The sequence below is a fragment of the Salmo salar genome, chromosome 07 (genome assembly GCF_965601325.2).
Source record: "Salmo salar chromosome 07, fSalSal1, whole genome shotgun sequence".
NCBI classification, from domain to species: domain Eukaryota; kingdom Metazoa; phylum Chordata; class Actinopteri; order Salmoniformes; family Salmonidae; genus Salmo; species Salmo salar.
The window spans coordinates 44,091,943-44,110,569 of record NC_138297.1 but is presented as its reverse complement, the minus strand read 5'-3'; the positions used below and the strand labels follow the sequence as shown (position 1 = coordinate 44,110,569).

Sequence of the window (18,627 nt, the reverse complement as noted above, 5' to 3'; positions counted from 1 at the left end):
TTAACCACTTTTGCAGTAAAATATTTACACAACCATCAAGTTCATAAATGGGAGACATAAGAGATGTGAAAAACATGGTTGTATTTTGTTCTACCTCAGGTAGGGGTATCTCAAAAACGAAAGACCTTTTCGAGCATTGGTCACTAGCCTAATGGGCTATACCTGAAGTAGACATTGCCATGAGGTGAAATCCCATGCAGCCATGTTTACACGTTCCAACACTGGAATGTGAGATGAAATCTAGTCCATGATTAGGCTGATAGAAATCCTCATTATTTAGTTTACTGATTTTCAATTTGAGTGTCATTACTTCTATATAGCCCTCGATTTCTTGTTTTGAACTTCTAACCCGAGTAGGATGGATGTAGCTTCATGACAATGATCAAGAGCAGCTGCTCACCGATTTGACAGCTCCAACGCAGTTACACCTCCAACACTGCCAAAACATCAGCTATGCGGATGTCGTTAAACGCTTTGTCTGATTGAATCTAGGCCTTATTTTCCTTTCACTATCTCTGATCTCTAGTGTGGCAGCACCCTCATCTCTTCCACCCTAATGCACACATAATACTGTACGGTTCAGGTTCCTGTCTACATTGCCCATGATACATATTTCAGATTGATTGTATACATACAGGGTTAGGAAAGCCACTCAAAACCCCAATTGTGGACTCAGATCAATAGAGTATGCACAGAGAAGCATGCCGTAGCATCCCGATCTCTCATTCTCTCTCTCTCTCTTTCTCTCTCACCCATGTTAACTCAAGTGGCGCTGACAGATTGTCTCAGAGATGGTCGGGAATGAGTTCCAGTGCCAGTGAATCGCGTCGTGACTGGCTCCTTATACATTAACATGTCTTAGCATGGTTCCCGGTTAACAACCTAGCAATCTGTCTAAAAACTAAACTTGTTTACCACTTTTCCATCTCTTCTCTAGTGCATGTGTATGCTGTTCAGTACAATTGACTGCTGGTTCATTTGCCGGGGTTGAATTATGCATTGTTCCCACTGTGCTACTGGCTGGACACATTTGAATGTGTTTGACTGGACAGATCAAAACTCACCCATTAAAATGCCTGAGGTTAGCATGCTGCAGAGAGAGAGAGAGAGAGAAAGAGGGAGAAGGGCAGATTCAGAGAGGGAGAGAGAGATAGAGGTTAGAGGGAGAGCGAATACACACAGAAATACAGAATATTCCTCTACGCCTCAAGGAATATATACATTTCCTTGCAAGTGTGTGAAACACGGCCATCAAAAGGAAAATCAGGCTCCTCCAAGTACAACTTTGATTTTGTACAACATATCTGCATCCAGAGAACTCATGGAAGACAGTAATGACTGTTGACAGCGGGCAGAATAAAGTGAGATTAGCAGCAGGAAACAGAGTGAGTCAGTGGAGAGTGGGTTGACAGTGATGTGAAGAGAAAGGGGCAAGTGACTAGCTTTAGTTTGCAAAAAGAAATGTAAGGAGCAAGGGCTAGCTAGCGTTAGTACTGGGCTGCACTGATGTAAGTAGAAAGGGCAAGCTAGCGTTAGCGCTGGGCTGCAGTGATATGAGGAGAAAGGGGCTTAGCAAATAGCTTTAGCGTAGCATTAGCGCTGGGCTGCAGTGATGTGAGAAGGGGCTAGTTACCGTTAGCTCTGTGCTGCAGTGATGTGAGGAGAAAGGGGCTTGTAAGCACTGGGCTGCAGTTATTTGAGGAGAGAGTGGCTAGCGTTAGCGTAGCACTGGCCATGGCTAACGCTGATGTGGCGTGAGCTCGTGTCAGGGCTAACGGGTAACTGTTATGTCACCCAGCCCAAAATATACTCATTAGAATTTTATAAGCATGACTGCTGATACTTTAATACAACCCAGGTAGCTCAATAGATGTAGCCTACCAGTTTCCCGGACTCAGATTAAGCCTATTCCTAGCCTGAAAAGCATGAAACCCAATGGAAATCTTAAACTTAATTTCAGACTTAATCTGGGTGTGGGAAACTGGTCCTGAGATTGAATGATAATGACAACAGCGAATTGAATAAGGCTCCATCAGAGACAGACAGACAAAGGCTCAGACAGACAGACAGAGGTGCGTATGGACCTGTAGACAGGGCTGTAGCCGCTGAGGCTCTGATTGAGTGTGATTGAGCCACTGTGATGTCTAGAGTCCTATTGTTTTTAGGAAAATTACCAGCATGAATAGCACAGATGCCTGTCATCTTGTCTGAGACGTGACGGCGACAGCAGCCCACGATGCAGTTTGATCTCAGATAGGAAGAGAAGGAAAAGATTTAGACAATAGCCCCAATTGATGGTGTTTTTTTTTTTAAGTGCACAGATCTGCAATTTTAATCAGGATGTACATTGTGCTTTTTGATTCAGAATCTGAGAGGTGAATGACATAGATGTCACAGTCCTGCATAAAATGGCAAGAATCAATGCCAATCCTGTAGACTGTCTGTTGGAAATGGAATGTTGATTAATAGTCAGTCGAATGTTACCCCCAATGACCATGTTTCGATAGAACGTCAGAAGGCATTGTCAGTAGAAATTAGAATACGTGTGTCTTGTCAGTAGAACGTCAGTATGGTCCGTTCCTGCCTGTCTTTCCGAGCTGTTCTCTTACACAGACAGAAATAGCTGATCTATCTCTCTCTCTCTCTCTCTCACTGCGACACATCAAATAGAGGAGCGGATGTGCGGTGATGAGAAAGAAAATAGCACCTCCTCAGAGCAGTGGGAGTGCAGCAGTACACACAGCAGAGTCACCCAGGTGCGGAAACAGAGCTGGCTCTGCTTAGTCTTCTTATGACAGATCATTTTGTTATGGGGATAATAACCACAACGTTCATCTCCCTTATCGCCGCTAACACAGACTCGCGTACGTGCAAGACGCTTCTTTGCCGTCGTCGTCGTTGTATAACACTGTAAAGACGGTTATAAGGGAACGGTGTGGGCGATATATGCGGCGGTCTGTGTCATCTACGGATGATGAATGTGGAAGCGTCTGTGGTGTCGCATAGCCACGGTGCGTTTGTACCCTTGTGTATGGGAAAAACATTGTGAATTGGAATTCTAATAACGAATGATATTTTCAGGTCAGGAATACAAAGAAAGTAATACACCACTCAAAAATGTATACACAGAGCTGCAGTTCTACAGTCAAGATCAAGTTCTTTTTTTTTTTAATCAAAGGGACAGTTTTTGTTGGCTATATAAAAGCTATTTAGAAACCAGAAACCAGACTGATGACTGTGTGTGCTTACATCTTCTAGTATCAAATACAGACAGAGTGAACAAGATACTCACAAAGTTCAATAAAACGGTTTACAAGAATCACTGACTTCATCAAGAGTTTGAATCACAACACTGTACACTTGGCCATTTAGAATAAGTTACTGTCAGAAACGACACGGAGACAGAGGCCCTGACTGACACTAACAGAAGGGCACGACAGAGTATGAAAGCAAGGAAGGGTGTTTGGCAGTGCAGAGTTGTATGCAGAAATCAACTACGACGATTACAGTAATATTAATGCGCATTAAAAGAAAACAATTACAATATGCTTGTAATATCCTTATATTCCTCCTCCATATCCTTCCTGCTTTCCTTCTCTATATATCTTTCCTTCACTAGAGTGATAGAGTGTGTAGTATACAGTATGTACAGTCCAGTGTGTGAGTAAGGAGTGTGTGAACTGAATCGTGAGTGCAGAGTTTGAGTGAGGGGTGACGTGAGTATGTCCGGTCCAGCCCAGTCCACTCCAGTCAAGTATTCGGAGTCCACTCCAGCCCAGCCAAGTCCAGCCCAGCCACGCCTAGTCCACTCCACTGAGTCCCTTTCAGCTCAACACAGTCCAGTATAGTCTGGTGTCGAGTGTCTGGCTTTGTCCATTCATGTCTGGTCCCAGTTCAGACCACTGGGTTTGTGTACTGGGTTGGAGCACAGTATGTGTATTGGAGTTGTAGTGAAGTTGAATTGTTGTGCAGTTGTCTCGGCAGTATGGCTGTTTAGATGTTACTTGCTCCCTGCGGATGTATAGTGTGTAGTCCTGGCACTTTTTCCCTGTTTGTGTGTAGTTATATACAGTAGTTGTGTAATAGTATACTGTACAGTAGTTGTGTGGCCCTAGCACCCAGTTTGTCAGTCGTGTAGCTAATTGTGTAGTAGCCTACTGTGGTTTTGTTCCATTGGTGTACAGGTATGTCATCTAAGCAGTTTGATCCTGCTTGTGAAATGTTGTATAGTTCTATAGTTGTAAAGGTTTGCAGTCTTAGCAGTTTGACTCTGCAGGTTTGAAGTTGTACAGTTCTGTGTGCTAGTATGTTTGTATAGTCCTGCCGGTGTGTAGCTGTGTAGTCATTAAAGTTCCAATGCAGCTGTTTTTATCTCAACATCAAATCATTTCTGGGTAGCAATTAAGTAACTTACTGTGATTGTTTTCAATTAAAATGGTCAGAAAATAAAAAAACAGCTTCTTAGCAAATAACAATTTCTCAAGCTGGAATTTAGCTCAAATTGTCTGGAAATGGTCTGAGTGGGGAGGGGAAAACTGAAAACTAGCTGTTTTTGGCAGATCTGTTTGTAACTCTCTTTCTTATTGGTCTAACTCATTTACTGCCTGGCCAAAACTCCTTCCCACCAAAACAGGCTGAATTTCAGGCGGTCTTTTCAAAAGGCTCTGATACTAAAGGGGCATTATCATCATTTTCACAATATTATTCCAACCTCATAGTGTGGAAATATACACTGAATATAAAACATAGGGAAATCACGTTTTTGACTGCACTGGACCTTTAACAGTAGTTGTGTGGTTTTAACAGTTGGACCCTGCGGGAGTGTAGTTGCTGAGCTCTCTGCGTATGGTGCTGAAGGGCGACAGCTCCAGCTCTGTGGTACACTCATGTTCATTATCATCACTAGCCGTGCCTGAGGAGTGGGCATGGTTACAGCAGCAGCAACAACAACAGTCCAGGAAGGCCCTGCCTAGCGGGCGACATAATAACAGGAGCAACACAGGCGTCACTGCCGCCCGGCAGAACAACAAAAGCTGTGACAGGAGGTGTAAGACCGCCATGGTCCGCTCCGGCACGCCCGCCGCCATGTATGCCGATACGATGTTACAGATGTTCTCCGGGACCACACAGGCGCCGTAGACGATGGCGAGCGCCACGACGGTGCAGTTCATCTGACTTTCTAGGCGTATCTGCTTCTTGTTGCCGCGGACGGAGGCCTGCTCGGCGCGGCGGATCTTGCGGGCGGTGACGAGGGAACAGCCGATGGTGAAGAGCGTAGGGAGGCAGAAGTAACAGCCGAAGCACCACCAGAGCCGCGCGCCCTCGTAGGTTAGACCCAGGATGTAGAGCGTATCTGGGAGCGATGTCGAGATGCGCACCACGCAGCGCTCCGTTGGGGGGTCATCTGGGAGGGCGGGGTCCTCGGTGACCAGCTGGCGGATCAGGAGCTCAGGGAGAGCCAATAGGAGAGCTCCGATCCAGATGACGGCGAGCTTGGCTGTAGTGGAGGTGCAGTTCTCGATCATCTCGTAATACATCTGGACATTGGTGGCTGCGCGGAACCGGTCAATGCACAGAGCGCACAGGGTGAACGTGGTCACACCTAGAGATGCCACCTGGGGACAAATACAGGGAGAAATGGTTAATGGTTTATCACAAAGACAAATGGTTTATCAGAATGTTGAATCATCTGACAGTATACACCAAATAGACCTTTTTAAATGTTACTTTCACAAAGACGACAACACAATTCTTAGAAATATGACGGAGGACTCTACTGAGTCTTTCCTTGAATTGAAAGAATGCATCAAAATGAAAAAAAATGGGCCTAATTCTAAGCCTCTCAAAGCTTAGAAAATACATAATTCAGAACCAAGTCTCTGCTCTGCTTTGGTTTGAGTCTGAAAGACTGAGGCACAGCAAGGAACCTGGAACATATTCCTCTCCAGCTGGAATCACTTTGACTGCAGTTACTACAGGGAAAACTAATTGTAGCCAGGCCCAGACCCAGCTGCTATAGTGTGTATGGTCCTGCTCTGTGATTACTGCTGCTGCAGTTTACTACATAAACAGTAAAGCTGTGGAGATTTCTCTCTCTCACCCACTCCCTCTTCTCGTTACCTCACTCTCCTTCTCTCAGCTCTCTCTACCCTCTCTCATGCACTCTCTCTCTTGCTCTCTGTCCTCTCCCTCCCTCTCTCTCCTACCCCACTCCCTCTCCCCTCTCCCTTCCTCTATCCTTCTCTCTATCTGGTAATTAGACTAGTGTTTTCCAGACGTCCCTGGGAGGCCACAGAGGCTACAGCCTTCTAAACAGTGACATCCTGCAGAGATCGAGATAGAGAGGAGAACCACACATGGACTATGGATCTCTGCCAAAGCAGCTACTGTTCTAACGAAGTAGAGCCAAAAGAGAACAACACTGGGTCAGCCATTAGAGAGACGTATGAAAGGAAAGTAAATACCTGCATGCTATTGTACAGTATGCTCCGGTAGACTTCAAAGAGGTGTGACAGTGTGTAGGTATTTCTAAGCCTTTTATGAGACATTTTGATACCTTGCACCTGGTAGATACTCATGTACACTTCAAAGGAGCATGACATTATTGGTGAACGAGTTGGTGAAACATTGATTTAACCAAAAGCTTGTATACCTTGTAAACGAGATCCCTCTTCCATGGTGACTACTGGTGACCTTCAGCCTGTGCTGGTCGTACAGTGTGATTGGTTGCTTTAATTACACCTAGAGAGGGCTTCCTGTATCCTGGCCAACCGTGCACCTTCGCATCTGTGTGCCAGGTATCTGCCTTCGAGCCCTACTCTGCTTTGTACACTCACACAGGTGCCAACATGGTGAATAGAGCCTGAACACTAGGCTGGAGACAAGTCAAACTAAACACTGTCACATAGACTGGGTGATTTCTTTGATCAGATCTCACAAGAGCAGGAGAGAGAGAGGGGGGGCAGAATAGGACAAGCCCAGCTTTGTACAGATATGTAGATCAAAGATATGGGCCAATGGCCATGGTGCTGGAGATAATGTGAGGCTAACGTTGCTTAACTGAACGCTGTGTGTGTGTGTGTTTGTGTGCGTGTGCATGTGTGTGTGATTATTCCTTCCGCTAGCCTAATTATTCATACAACAGCCTGACATCTTTATTATGATTAACATGCCAATTTGACAGAAACCCTCACTGTGTAAATGACCCCTGTCACGTCTGCCTTGTCTATGGCCATGCTGACAGTCTGTACAGCACCATTGTGTCTGTCTCAGTTACTTGTATTGTGCAGCAGGTAATAGAGATATTTCCCCTGTTGCTGGTTTAATAATGGCCCACAAATTCCCCGATTAAACTCCTCTGAGCAGTTGCCTTCAAAACCCATGTTAATAATTGGAGTTTAATGGCGACTGAGTGACTTGGGGACCTGCGGCGGGCGGCCATGTTGGATCCTGAGCGGCTGTCGTGGTAATGACACTCATCTATTGATAAATGGTGCAATGCTCACGCATACACATACACATACAGACACAGAAACACACACACTGAGCACATGAATAAGCTGAAGACAAAGGCTATTACAGTTCAGGCTGACTGCGTCTGTCCCTCTCTCCCTCCCTCCTTCCCCAGACCATAACTCCAACAGGAGAAGCCTAGTCCCTGGCTGCCACTCTGCCACAGGGATCATCAGTCTCTCTGTACAGTCAGGGAATAGATCATCACAGAGACAAGCTGGCAGACAGGGCTGGATCTGGACCTGAGCATCATGGAGTCACTACTCTTGTGACTCCATGACCTAGCCTCTGAACTGTAACACTGATTTTGTAACACTGTTTTAGCTCTGCGTGTGATACGGTTACCCTAGGTTACTGTTGAGATGAAGCTCACGGTAAATGTCTACATACAAGTGGACATTACAGTTCTATTCTACTCTATTCTACACTGGCTGTGCATACCCATGATTCACACAGTTATAAATTAGTCAATATTTAATTTCTGCTTCTATAATAATTTTGTTCATTTTTGTTTGATTCTCTTTGGGTTGTGATGTTGTTATGTATCTATGTGGTCTATCTCTCAGCAAACTAGGCATCTGCTCATCCTGTAGCTACAAATAGCCTGAATGGGATAATTATCACCCATCATCCATTATTTACAAATACAAATTATATACACTGAATCATTAACATATATTCCAATGAACTATCATGTATGTGCCGCTCAGACCGCATGAGTAATGAGTAATAGAGGGGCAGACAATGTGCTGTTGGGCGGAGTGGTGTGTGTGTGTGTATGTGTGTTGGAAGAAGTGTATACGTGTATGTGGGAGTGTGTGTGTGTGTGTGAGAGAGTCCTTCCCCTAATCACAGTGAGCACGTGCAGAGAGAGGATCGCCGTGGGTAACGATCAGTGGAGGGCAGGCCATCCCACCCATCTGGAATCTCAGCACGCCCTGCTACCGTGTGTGTGTGTGTGTGTGAGAGAGAGTTTCTGCGTCTGTAGGTGTGTGTGCATTTGTGTGTATGTGAGAGAGAGAGAGTCTAGGTGTGTGTGAGATTTAGTGTGTGTTTGAGATTCTGTGCATGTGTGTCCATAAGTGAGAGAGATTGAGCCTGTGTATGTGTGTGTGATTGAGTCTGTGCGTGTGCGCGCCCACGTACATGGGTGTCAGGGTGATGAATGTCTAGCTATTAACACCAATCCCAGCACAATGCAGTCCTCCAACCCCGACCTCAATGGCTCCCAGTAGAACGTCTATTCCCTGCAGCAGACTGGGATGAGTTTATCTCCCCGCAGACAGCAGCACCTCAGCCTCCCAGTCTCTCTCTGTCTGAGAACGGACAAAGCTGCTGGAGAGAACCCATCTATGCCTGTCTGAGCCTCACTGTTCCCACTGAACTTACAGAAGCAATATCTTCACTATTCACTAATGGCTGTGGCTGTTGATATAGCCTACGCTGCAGATGTTAGCCAGGGACGTGATTCACATAATGCCACTCGTGACGCACAAGGGCCTCTTCCACTCGGCTTCCCTCCTTCGAGCTCTGCACATCACTGGAGACTTGACCACATACACATACTCACCCACACCACATGACCAGGCCACAGAAGCTACGCACACCACAGACAGATCCTCCCATCAGTGTCAGAGGGACTGTCCACGTCTCAGTGGAATACTGTAGCAGCTCTCCTCCTCTCCTAGCTGTCTGTATCTAATGCATTATCATCACCATGTCAGCTGGGCTCATATCTACCGTCTGGGCTCTGGGGATTGGAATATGGGTTTATGGACGTGTATGAGTGCGTGTCTGTGTGGTCATGTATGTGCGTGTGTCTTCGTCTGTGAGTCTGTCTGATTGCGTCTGCACACACATCCGTGTGTGGGTGCGTGCGTGCGGGTGTGTGTCATGAGCCTGCGGGCAACGCAGCCCGAGTCTTCCTCTCCTCCCAGTGGAGTGTCCTCTCCCGCATCCTGCCTGCGGAGCGACATTACTCCCCATTTAACCCACATACAGTCACAGTGGATCAGCTCGGCACTGCACAGGGCTGAGGACACACAGGGCTGAGGACACGCACATGCACACGCATGGCCGGGCGACACGCATGCATGCACTGACGCATGCAGGGACTCATGGGCATGCATGCCTAAAATTCACAAATGTGCCTGCAGGCACTCACCCACACGCACGGACCCCAATCTTCACGCACACACACACTAGCCAGACGGTCTACTGACACCTTCTTCAAGCGCTCCTCACCCTACACCTAGTGCTCTACTTCGAACTCATGTTGCTCTGCAGCAGCAAACCCAATATCCTCCGTCAGTTTCACTGCTACACTGTACAATGAGATAAGGAGTTGTGGGAATACAAAACTGGTTTTAACCCAACGGCCTTACAAAGGAAAGGCATGACCACACACACACACACACACACACACACACACACACACACACACACACACGGTTGAACGTTGCATCACACTGATACCCACCCAGGGTAAAGTGAGATGGCTATAAACTGGGTGTGGTGTTTTACGATTTACTTAGGCCCCTTGTATGTGTAGGTGAGAAAGACAGAGATATCATACAGTAGTAGATTGGCACAGAGTTGTGTGAGTGTGAGAGAGGGCGCGAGAGACAGAGAGCAAGAGAGAGAGAGCGACAGAGAGAGAGAGAGAGAGAGAGAGAGAGAGAGAGAAGAGAGAGACAGAGAGCAAGAGAGAGAGAGCGACAGAGAGAGAGAGAGAGAGAGAGAAAGAGAGAGAGAGAAAGAGAGAGAGAGAAAAGGAGAGACACAGAAGTGGGACCAAAAAAAAGGGAGAGATAGAGGGAAGGATTAAGTGTGTGGGTGGAGGGAGGCCACTTCTCTCCAGCAGCCAGCAGGTCACACTGGGTGTCATAATGAGATGAGGTAACATCTGATCTTGGTGGGAACTCATCTTGTTTATTATTGTGCCGATGGAGGCTAATCCCGTGTTAGGGTGAATTGGATTAGTGTCATGTTCACTGTGATAGGCTTTTCTATCACAACTTGTTCTGAATATGACAATACTGTATTATAAATACCTAATACACAATGCAATACTATTTGAAATTGTGCCTATGCAAAGAGAAGTGTTCAGATGCCCCAAGCCCCATCAGCCACCAAAATAAGGAGAAAATCTGTAGTAGAATAGAATAGAACATAATAGAATACCTCCAGATACGGCACGATTTTACAGGTGAATTCTCCCAGCAGCCAGGATTTAGTCAATTCATGGAAAATGACGAGGGGCAGACAAAAGAAGACGACTACAAAATCCCAGATGGCCAGGTTAGCTATGAGTGAGTTGGAGATGCTCTTCATATAGTAGTTCTGACACACGATGCACAGTATGGCTATGTTCCCTGCTATCCCAGCGAGGAAAATGATGGCAGAAACGCCCGTGATAGCATAAGCGCCAAAGGTTTCACTTGTCACAGGGTAAAATGGGTTTTTGATTTCGCTTCCAAAATCTGCTGTGTTGGGAGGGGTCATTGGAGTGGCATCCCACGGGTTTTCCTCGCGGTAAGTAAACATCTCGTTTCTCCTGGTGAAGAGGTCGAGGGGTAGGTCGGTAGAGGTGAGAGCTAGGGGCTTGGGAATTGGCTCCCATGGAGAGAGAGGGGGGCCCAGCCCGTCCACTGCGCTCTGCGCCTGAGATAAAGCCATTGAGCTTTTGTTCAACACTTTTCTCCTCCTCTCCCTCTTAAACGCCTTCTTCTGCTCGTCTTTTGTACCTCTCTTGCGTCTGTCGCTGTCCAGTTGTCCCCCGCGTTGCTGGCCCATTGCTGGGGGCTTAGTGGTATTGTATCCACCCGCCATCCCCATGGCAGCGGCCGCGCCAATCTCACTATTCAACTTTCTCCTCTTGTGGCGGCGCACCAGGTCCCTGTGCGGGGTCGCGGAGTAATCCCCCAGTGTCAGTGTTCTGTTGGAGTGGTGTTGTTTTAATCCTACACGTTTATGCTTTGTTTCATCCACAATTACGCGCATCTTTCTCACAGAAGTAGAATGAAAATGTTCCATCCATGTTTGAAGAGTATGTTTGGAGTAGGACGTACCTGTACCGTGTCCCCCAGAGCGAGTGCTGTCATAGACTGTGTTTTGGGGACCCTCTCTGATGGCTGTGTGAGCGGTCCTGTGTGTTGTTGTAGCGTTAAGCCCATAATAACCCCCTGCTGTTTCTCTAGTTCGTATGTCGCCATTATTTCTGAGAGATAAGACATGTGCATTCCCCAACAACACACACAGTGTCCTCAGCACCAGAGTCCGCATGGTCCAGATCATAGCGCAGGCAGAGATATCCTCCTCAGAAAGCCATCCTTATCTCAGTGAAGAGAATAAACTCCCGTTCAGTCTACATCCATAATAACAAAAATTACACTAAACTTAAACCCTCAACGTATATCCCAAACATTTTATAGCGTTTGCAAACTTTTAGCTCATATCCAAATTCAGCGCACTGTGTTTGGTCTCCGCCGTGCTGTTGTTCTGTGCACGCCAGCCGCCACCTCCTCCTGTGAGATATATTTTGTCAAGTAGAAAGTGCCATGCCTTACCGAACGAGATATCCCTGCAAGGTCCCCATGGAACCACATGCCGCTAGCAAACTCATTTTACAGCGACAACATGGTCACATGCATCTCATCTCCATAAACAGCAGATCACCGGACTTTCCTTTTTGAGCCGAACAGGCTGCACTGGCTGTGGTTGGGTCTGGTTGAGACTCACAGACTGTCCGGCGCTGCTGCTGTGTCCTGCTGTGTGTTTGTTACACAGCTGCGAACTGAGAGAAGAGAGAGAAGAGAGGCGCGGCTCTGGTTGGCTCTCCCTGTCCGCTCCGTGGAGCACCGAGGTGAGCTGGGCGTCTCGGGAAGGAATGTGGAGGAAAATGGACTCCCCTGGCGGCTAACCCTGATCTGTCACTCCGCATCCATCAGACCCTGCCTCCAGACTACCGCTGCTGGCAGCCAACCACGCCCGATGACGCGCACGCGATAAATATATTATCATCATATTACATATTGCGATATCGCCGTATACTGACACCGCCACCACTTTCTCCATGGTGTAATATAATATTTGGGGTTTAAACTATTCTGATGTCTATTTGCTCGATATCAGTTATTGTGCAAAACATCTGCAGTAGCCTAGTAGCCTACAGGCTATGTATACACATCCCAGCTAGCACATACAGTTCGACAACCATATGTTTCTTAGATCTTGGTTGTCCAATGGTTATTTGGCAAACAACCTTTCTGGGAATGGTGCAGGATAGTTGCTTGGCTTTGGAACATTCTCAGCACATATAAGGAACTTGACAAAAAAAACTACGTAATTTTCTTGGTATTTCATTATGTTAACAGAATGTTTCCTAAAAGTTCAAACATGGTTACATTTCATTTCAATAAAGGTAATGTTCTAGGAACGTTCTCCAACTGGTTTGACATTGGGAATGTTCTCAAATTGTTCAAAGAACCTTAAGAAACAACCTTCTTCTGTGTAAATTTCAGCACTTCAGCATAACATTTCATTCAGATTTTCGAGTGGTTCTATTTAAAGTCATGTTCTCAAATTGTTCCGAGATCTTTAAGAAAACTTTCCATAAAAAAAACACAAGAAAACGTTAGTAACATTCAGAGAACGTTCTAAACATTTTATTTTAAAGCATACATTCTGTTCTCAAATGTTAAGAAAACATTCCATAAAAAACACAAGAATACTTTAGTAATATTCAGATAACATACTAAGAATGTTATTTAAAAATATATACATTCTGTTCTCAGCATCAACAAAACTAACTATCTTGTTAAGTGTATTCAAGTGTGTTGGCCAAGCCCACTAATTGGCCACGCCTGATCTTAATGAGTGTGTTTCCTTGGAAATGGGGTCTGTTTGAATAGACTAAAATGAACAGCTTTGTATGCGTAAAAAGACATGGCATGCTAACTCCATTCTGGTGGCGCAGCGGACTAATGCCATGAATAGACACCAGCAGCTTATAGGTTCTCACAAATCTCACAGATGCTGTGTCACAATGAATAAATAAAAAATGTGTTTGCATGATTAATGCATAAGGATATGAATGTCCATGTGTCTTGTCTCTGCTTGGAGTTCCAAACTACCAGTGTTATTGAAACTTTCAGTGAAAGTTATAATTTTTTTTTTACTAAATATAACCTAGAATTTCTGTCCTCATTGTTCATAGTTGGAGAACAGACTGGTTTGACAAGAGCTCTGACTCTGGGCTGACACATTAAATGGAAACAAATTGTTTTGAGTATATGTACAAGATGGAGCCTGTCCAGCCTTGCAGAAACATTTCCTGCAGTAGGAGGGAAGAGGGGAATGTTGTAACTGTTAAAACTGGCTACACACAGTAGGCTAGATACTGTATCATAATGTAATGAGCTAATAGACTATTCAAGGATTGAGCACATTAAGACCACATCGAAGACCAACTGGAGGAAGAAAAGACAGTTTAGTAACAGTCAAAACGGACCACACAGTACCCAGCTAGCACATTTGGTTCCTTGGAAATTGTGGGAATGTAAGTTTTTGGTTTCCCATTGGTTCTGGGAACGAAGCCAAAAATGTCCTGACTGATAAAACTGAATGTTTTTTAAATGTCGCCTGTTCTAGGAACTACGTTTTAGGTTGCAGGGAGGTTCTGAGAAGGTTTTACTATGGTTCCTTTCAAGCTTTCCCGGGAGGTTTTATTAATGTTCTGAGAAGGTAAATTATAGGTTATTAAATAACATTCTGAGAACATGTTTCAATAAGAATTTAATAATACTTAAGTTTACTGTTTTAAACTCCAACCACAGATAGGAAACATGAAAATCATGCAAACACGTGTATTTTTATTGTGGCATGGTGTCTGTGAGATTCAAACCTATGATCTTCTGTTCTCTATCCATGGAATTTGTCCACTGCACCACCAGGATGAAGCTGATATGCCAACTCATACAAAGCTGTTCATTTTTATTCTTTTCAAACAGACCCCATTTCAAAGGAAACAAGTAATCATTAAGATTAGGTGTGGCCAATTAGTCGGCATGGACAATTTTATATATATATTTTTTTATTTATTTCACCTTTATTTAACCAGGTAGGCTAGTTGAGAACAAGTTCTCATTTACAACTGCGACCTGGCCAAGATAAAGCAGAGCAGTGCGACAAAAACAACAACACAGAGTTACACATAAACAAACGCACAGTCAATAACACAAAATAAAATAAAAAAATAAAAATCTATGTACAGTGTGTGCACATGTAGAAGAGTAGGGAGGTAGGCAATAAATAGGCCCTTGACGATGAAAATAATTACAATTTAGCATTAATACTGGAGTGATAGATGTGCAGATGATGATGTGCAAGTAGAGATACTGGGGTGCAAAAGAGCAAGAGGGTAAGTAATAATATGGGGATGAGGTAGTCAGGTGTGCTATTTACAGATTGGCTGTATACGGGTACAGTGATCGGTAAGCTGCTCCAGCTTCAGAGATTTTTGCAATTCCTTCCAGTCATTGGCAGCAGAGAACTGGAAGGAAAGGCGGCCAAAGGAAGAGTTGGCTTTGGGGAGGACCAGTGCAATATACCTGCTGGAGCGCATGCTGCAGGTGGGTGTTGCTATGGTGACTAGTGAGCTGAGATAAGGTGGGGCTTTACCTAGCAAAGAAGTATAGATGACCTGGAGCCAGTGGGTTTGGCGATGGATATGTAGTGAGGGCCAGCCAACGAGAGCATAAAGGTCACACTGGTGGGTAGTTTAAATATGGGGCTTTGGTGACAAAACGGATGGCAGTGTGATAGACTACATCCAGTTTGCTGAGTAGAGTGTTGGGGGCTATTTTGTAAATGACATCGCCGAAGTCAAGGATTGGTAGGATAGTCAGTTTTACGATTGTATGTTTAGCGGCATGAGTGAAGGACGCTTAGTTGTGAAATATGAAGCTGATTCTAGATTTAATGTTGTATTGGGGATGCTTAATGTGAGTCTGGAAGGAGAGTTTACAGTCTAACAAGACAACTAGATATTTGTAGTTGTCCACATATTCTAGCTCAGAACCGTCTAGAGTAGTGATGCTAGACAGGCAGGAGGGTGCGGACAGCAATCGGTTGAAGAGCATGCACTTAGTTTTACTAGCATTTAAAAGCAGTTGGAGGCCACGGAAGGAGTGTTGTATGGGGTTGAAGAAAAAAATTGTAGACCTCCACAAGTCTGGTTCATCCTTGGCAGCAATTTCCAAACACCTGAAGGTACCATGTTCATCTGTACAAACAATAGTACGCAAGTATAAACACCATGGGACCACGCAGCCATCATACCGCTCAGGAAGGAGACGTGTTCTGTCTCTTGGAGATGAACGTACTTTGGTGCGAAAAGTGCAAATCAATCCCAGAACAACAGCAAAGGACCTTGTGAAGATGCTGGAGGAAACAGGTACAAAAGTATCTATATCCAAGTTAAACGAGTCCTATATCGACATAACCTGAAAGGCCACTCAGCAAGGAAGAAGCCAGTGCTCCAAAACTGCCATAAAAAAGCCAGACTACGGTTTGCAACTGCACATGGGGACAAATATCGTACTTTTTGGAGAAATATCCACTGGTCTGATGAAACAAAAATAGAACTGTTTGGCCATAATCACCATCGTTATGTTTGGAGGAAAAAGGGGGAGGCTTGCAAGCCGAAGAACACCATCCCAACCGTGAAGCACGGGGGTGGCAGCATCATGTTGTGGGGGTGCTTTGCAACAGGAGGGTCTGGTGCACTTCACAAAATAGATGGCATCATGAGGAAAGAAAATGATGTGGATATATTGAGCAACATCTCAAGACATCAGTCAGGTAGTTAAAGCATGGTCGCAAATGAGTCTTCCAAATGGACAATGACCCCAAGCATACAGCCAAAGTTGTGGCAAAATGGCTTAACGACAACAAAGTCAAGGTAATGGAGTGGCCATCACAAAGCCCTGACCTTAATCCTATAGAAAATGTGTTGGCAGAACTGAAACAGCATGTGCGAGCAAGGAGGCCTACAAACCTGACTCAGTTGCACCAGCTCTGTCAGGAGGAATGGGCCAAAATCCACCCAACTTATTGTGGGAAGCTTGTGGAAGGCTACCCGAAATGTTTGACCCAAGTTAAACAATTTAAAGGCAATGCTACCAAATACTAATTGAGTGTATGTAACCTTCTGACCCACTGGGAATGTGATGAAAAAAATAAAAGCTGAAATAAATCATACTCTCTACTATTATTCTGACATTTCACATTCTTAAAATAAAGTGGTGATCCTAACTGACCTAAGACAGGGACTTTTTACTAGGATTAAATGTCAGAAATTGTAAAAAACTGAGTTCAAATGTATTTGGCTAAGGTGTATGTAACCTTCCGACTTCAACTGTATATACGAAGAAAAAAAACGTTATATACAAGGGACGGGACAAGATAGTCAAATCAAACATCCCACTGCTACGCCGTCTTGGAATACACCTGAACACTCTTAACTAGATAGAGGATAGAGAGAGTTTTTTTGACACTGAGAAGGGAATGTATTTAAATAACATTCTTAGAGTATTCTTTGAAACTTACTAATGTTTTCTTGTGGTTTTTGTGGATTAATGTTCTGGGAATGTGACTAGAAATAGAACCGTGAGGAAAACTGCAGAAAACGTTATGCTGAAGTACTGAAATTCCCAAAGAAGAACACTGTTTCTTAACGTTCTTGTATCAATTTCAGAACATTACTTTAGATAGAACCATGAGAAAACCTGTAGAAAACATTATGCTGAAGTACTGAAATTCCTACCGTAAGAAACATATGGTTTTCAGAACGTTATGTGCTATCTGGGTATCCTGCACCATTGCCAGAACTTTGTGGGAATATTATATGCAAAATGACCATAGGGCAACCAAACTCTCACCAAGCTCTAAGAAACATATGGTTCTAAGGAGTTTATGTGCTAGCTTGGTAGCTACTATGTCATCATTTGTAATACTCAAGGTTAGATAATATAATTACCATATTGACTTTCAACATTTCTGCATGGTCATTGGCCAGCAGATCAATGACTCAAGAGGCTCGCTCCCTGATAATGAAATGATCCCATTAGTTAGGCAGCTACTGTATCTGATCACATTAGTGTTAAGTACTGTGTTTATAGACCATACACTTGATGGCCCTCTTACTGTAGCTCGATGAAGACGTAAATCACAACCAGGGAGACGTACTGCTGTTGACTTGGCAATACGTGTGTGTGTGCGTGTGTGTGAGTGAGCGTGTGTCTGTGTGCATGTGTGCGTGTGTGAGAGGAACCATATGCAAGAGCTGAGGCATCACTGTGGGAGCTGGCAGGGGAAGTAGCATCATACTGTATCTTTGACCTTCACGATCAAGGCTGGAGCACTCGAGCCAAGTCATACTGTAGCCACCTGGGGAGGCTGGATGGAGGAGGACACAGGCAGGACTGATGGAGGGAGGGAAAGAGAGGGACGGGAGGTTGGAAGGAGAGAGAGGAGTGGGGTTGGAAGGAGAGGACGGAGGTAGAGACGGAGCGAGTCAGAGACAGTGAGAGAGACAGAGAGAGGAGAGAAAGAGAGAGAGAGATGACTCCAAGACTTTCCATCTTCTATCTGACCTTGAGAAGTTATACTGTACTATGCAGGTAGTGAAGCTGCCAGGTTTATATCCAATTAACATGTCTATCATATGTAAACTCCTTGGAGAGTCTCTCTCCCAGTAACCTTGGCATTTGTGTGTGTGGTAGGAGAGATAATGTGTGGCAGGAGACATACACACTACTACTTGCACGCATGGAGTAATACACACACACATACACACATACACACACACACACACACACACACCACACCACACACACACACTGTAACTACAACTTAATGATGAGGTTATTGGAGCGAGAGAGAGAGAGAGAGAGAGAGAGAGAGAGAGAGAGAGAGAGAGAGAGAGAGAGAGAGAGAACATGGAAAGGCCATGAAGATTTCATGCATGTGTGTTTTCACTGTGTACCAATTAATTATAGATCCATCATACTTGATTGGTCTTAGCCTCCAGAGGCACGCAGCTCTTTACACTTT

At 44.8% G+C, this 18,627-nt stretch overlaps 1 protein-coding gene across 2 annotated transcripts; it reads right to left on the bottom strand.

The window, feature by feature from the left end:
- Positions 1 to 3,137: 3,137 nt before the first annotated feature.
- LOC106609201 (prosaposin receptor GPR37) lies at positions 3,138 to 12,599 on the bottom strand. Of its 2 annotated transcripts, none has more exons than XM_014207721.3 (2): positions 12,081 to 12,599; positions 3,138 to 5,615 (listed from the first exon to the last, which is right to left on the bottom strand). In XM_014207721.3, the coding sequence occupies exons 1-2, from the start codon at positions 12,117 to 12,119 to the stop codon at positions 4,800 to 4,802; spliced, it is 855 nt and encodes a 284-aa protein (XP_014063196.1). In that variant the 5' UTR covers positions 12,120 to 12,599; the 3' UTR covers positions 3,138 to 4,799. The 2 variants fall into 2 exon arrangements, with proteins under 2 accessions (XP_014063196.1, XP_014063194.1); XM_014207719.3 differs by having other exon boundaries at positions 10,696 to 12,593.
- Between the last annotated feature and the right edge of the window lie 6,028 nt (positions 12,600 to 18,627).

Coding starts and splice junctions, on each gene's coding strand:
- LOC106609201 (XM_014207719.3), bottom strand. CDS start 11,808: ATGATCTGGACCATGCGGACTCTGGTGCTGAGGACACTGTGTGTGTTG. Junction 5,616..10,695: donor AAATCGTGCCGTATCTGGAG/GTATTCTATTAT, acceptor ATTTGTCCCCAG/GTGGCATCTCTAGGTGTGAC.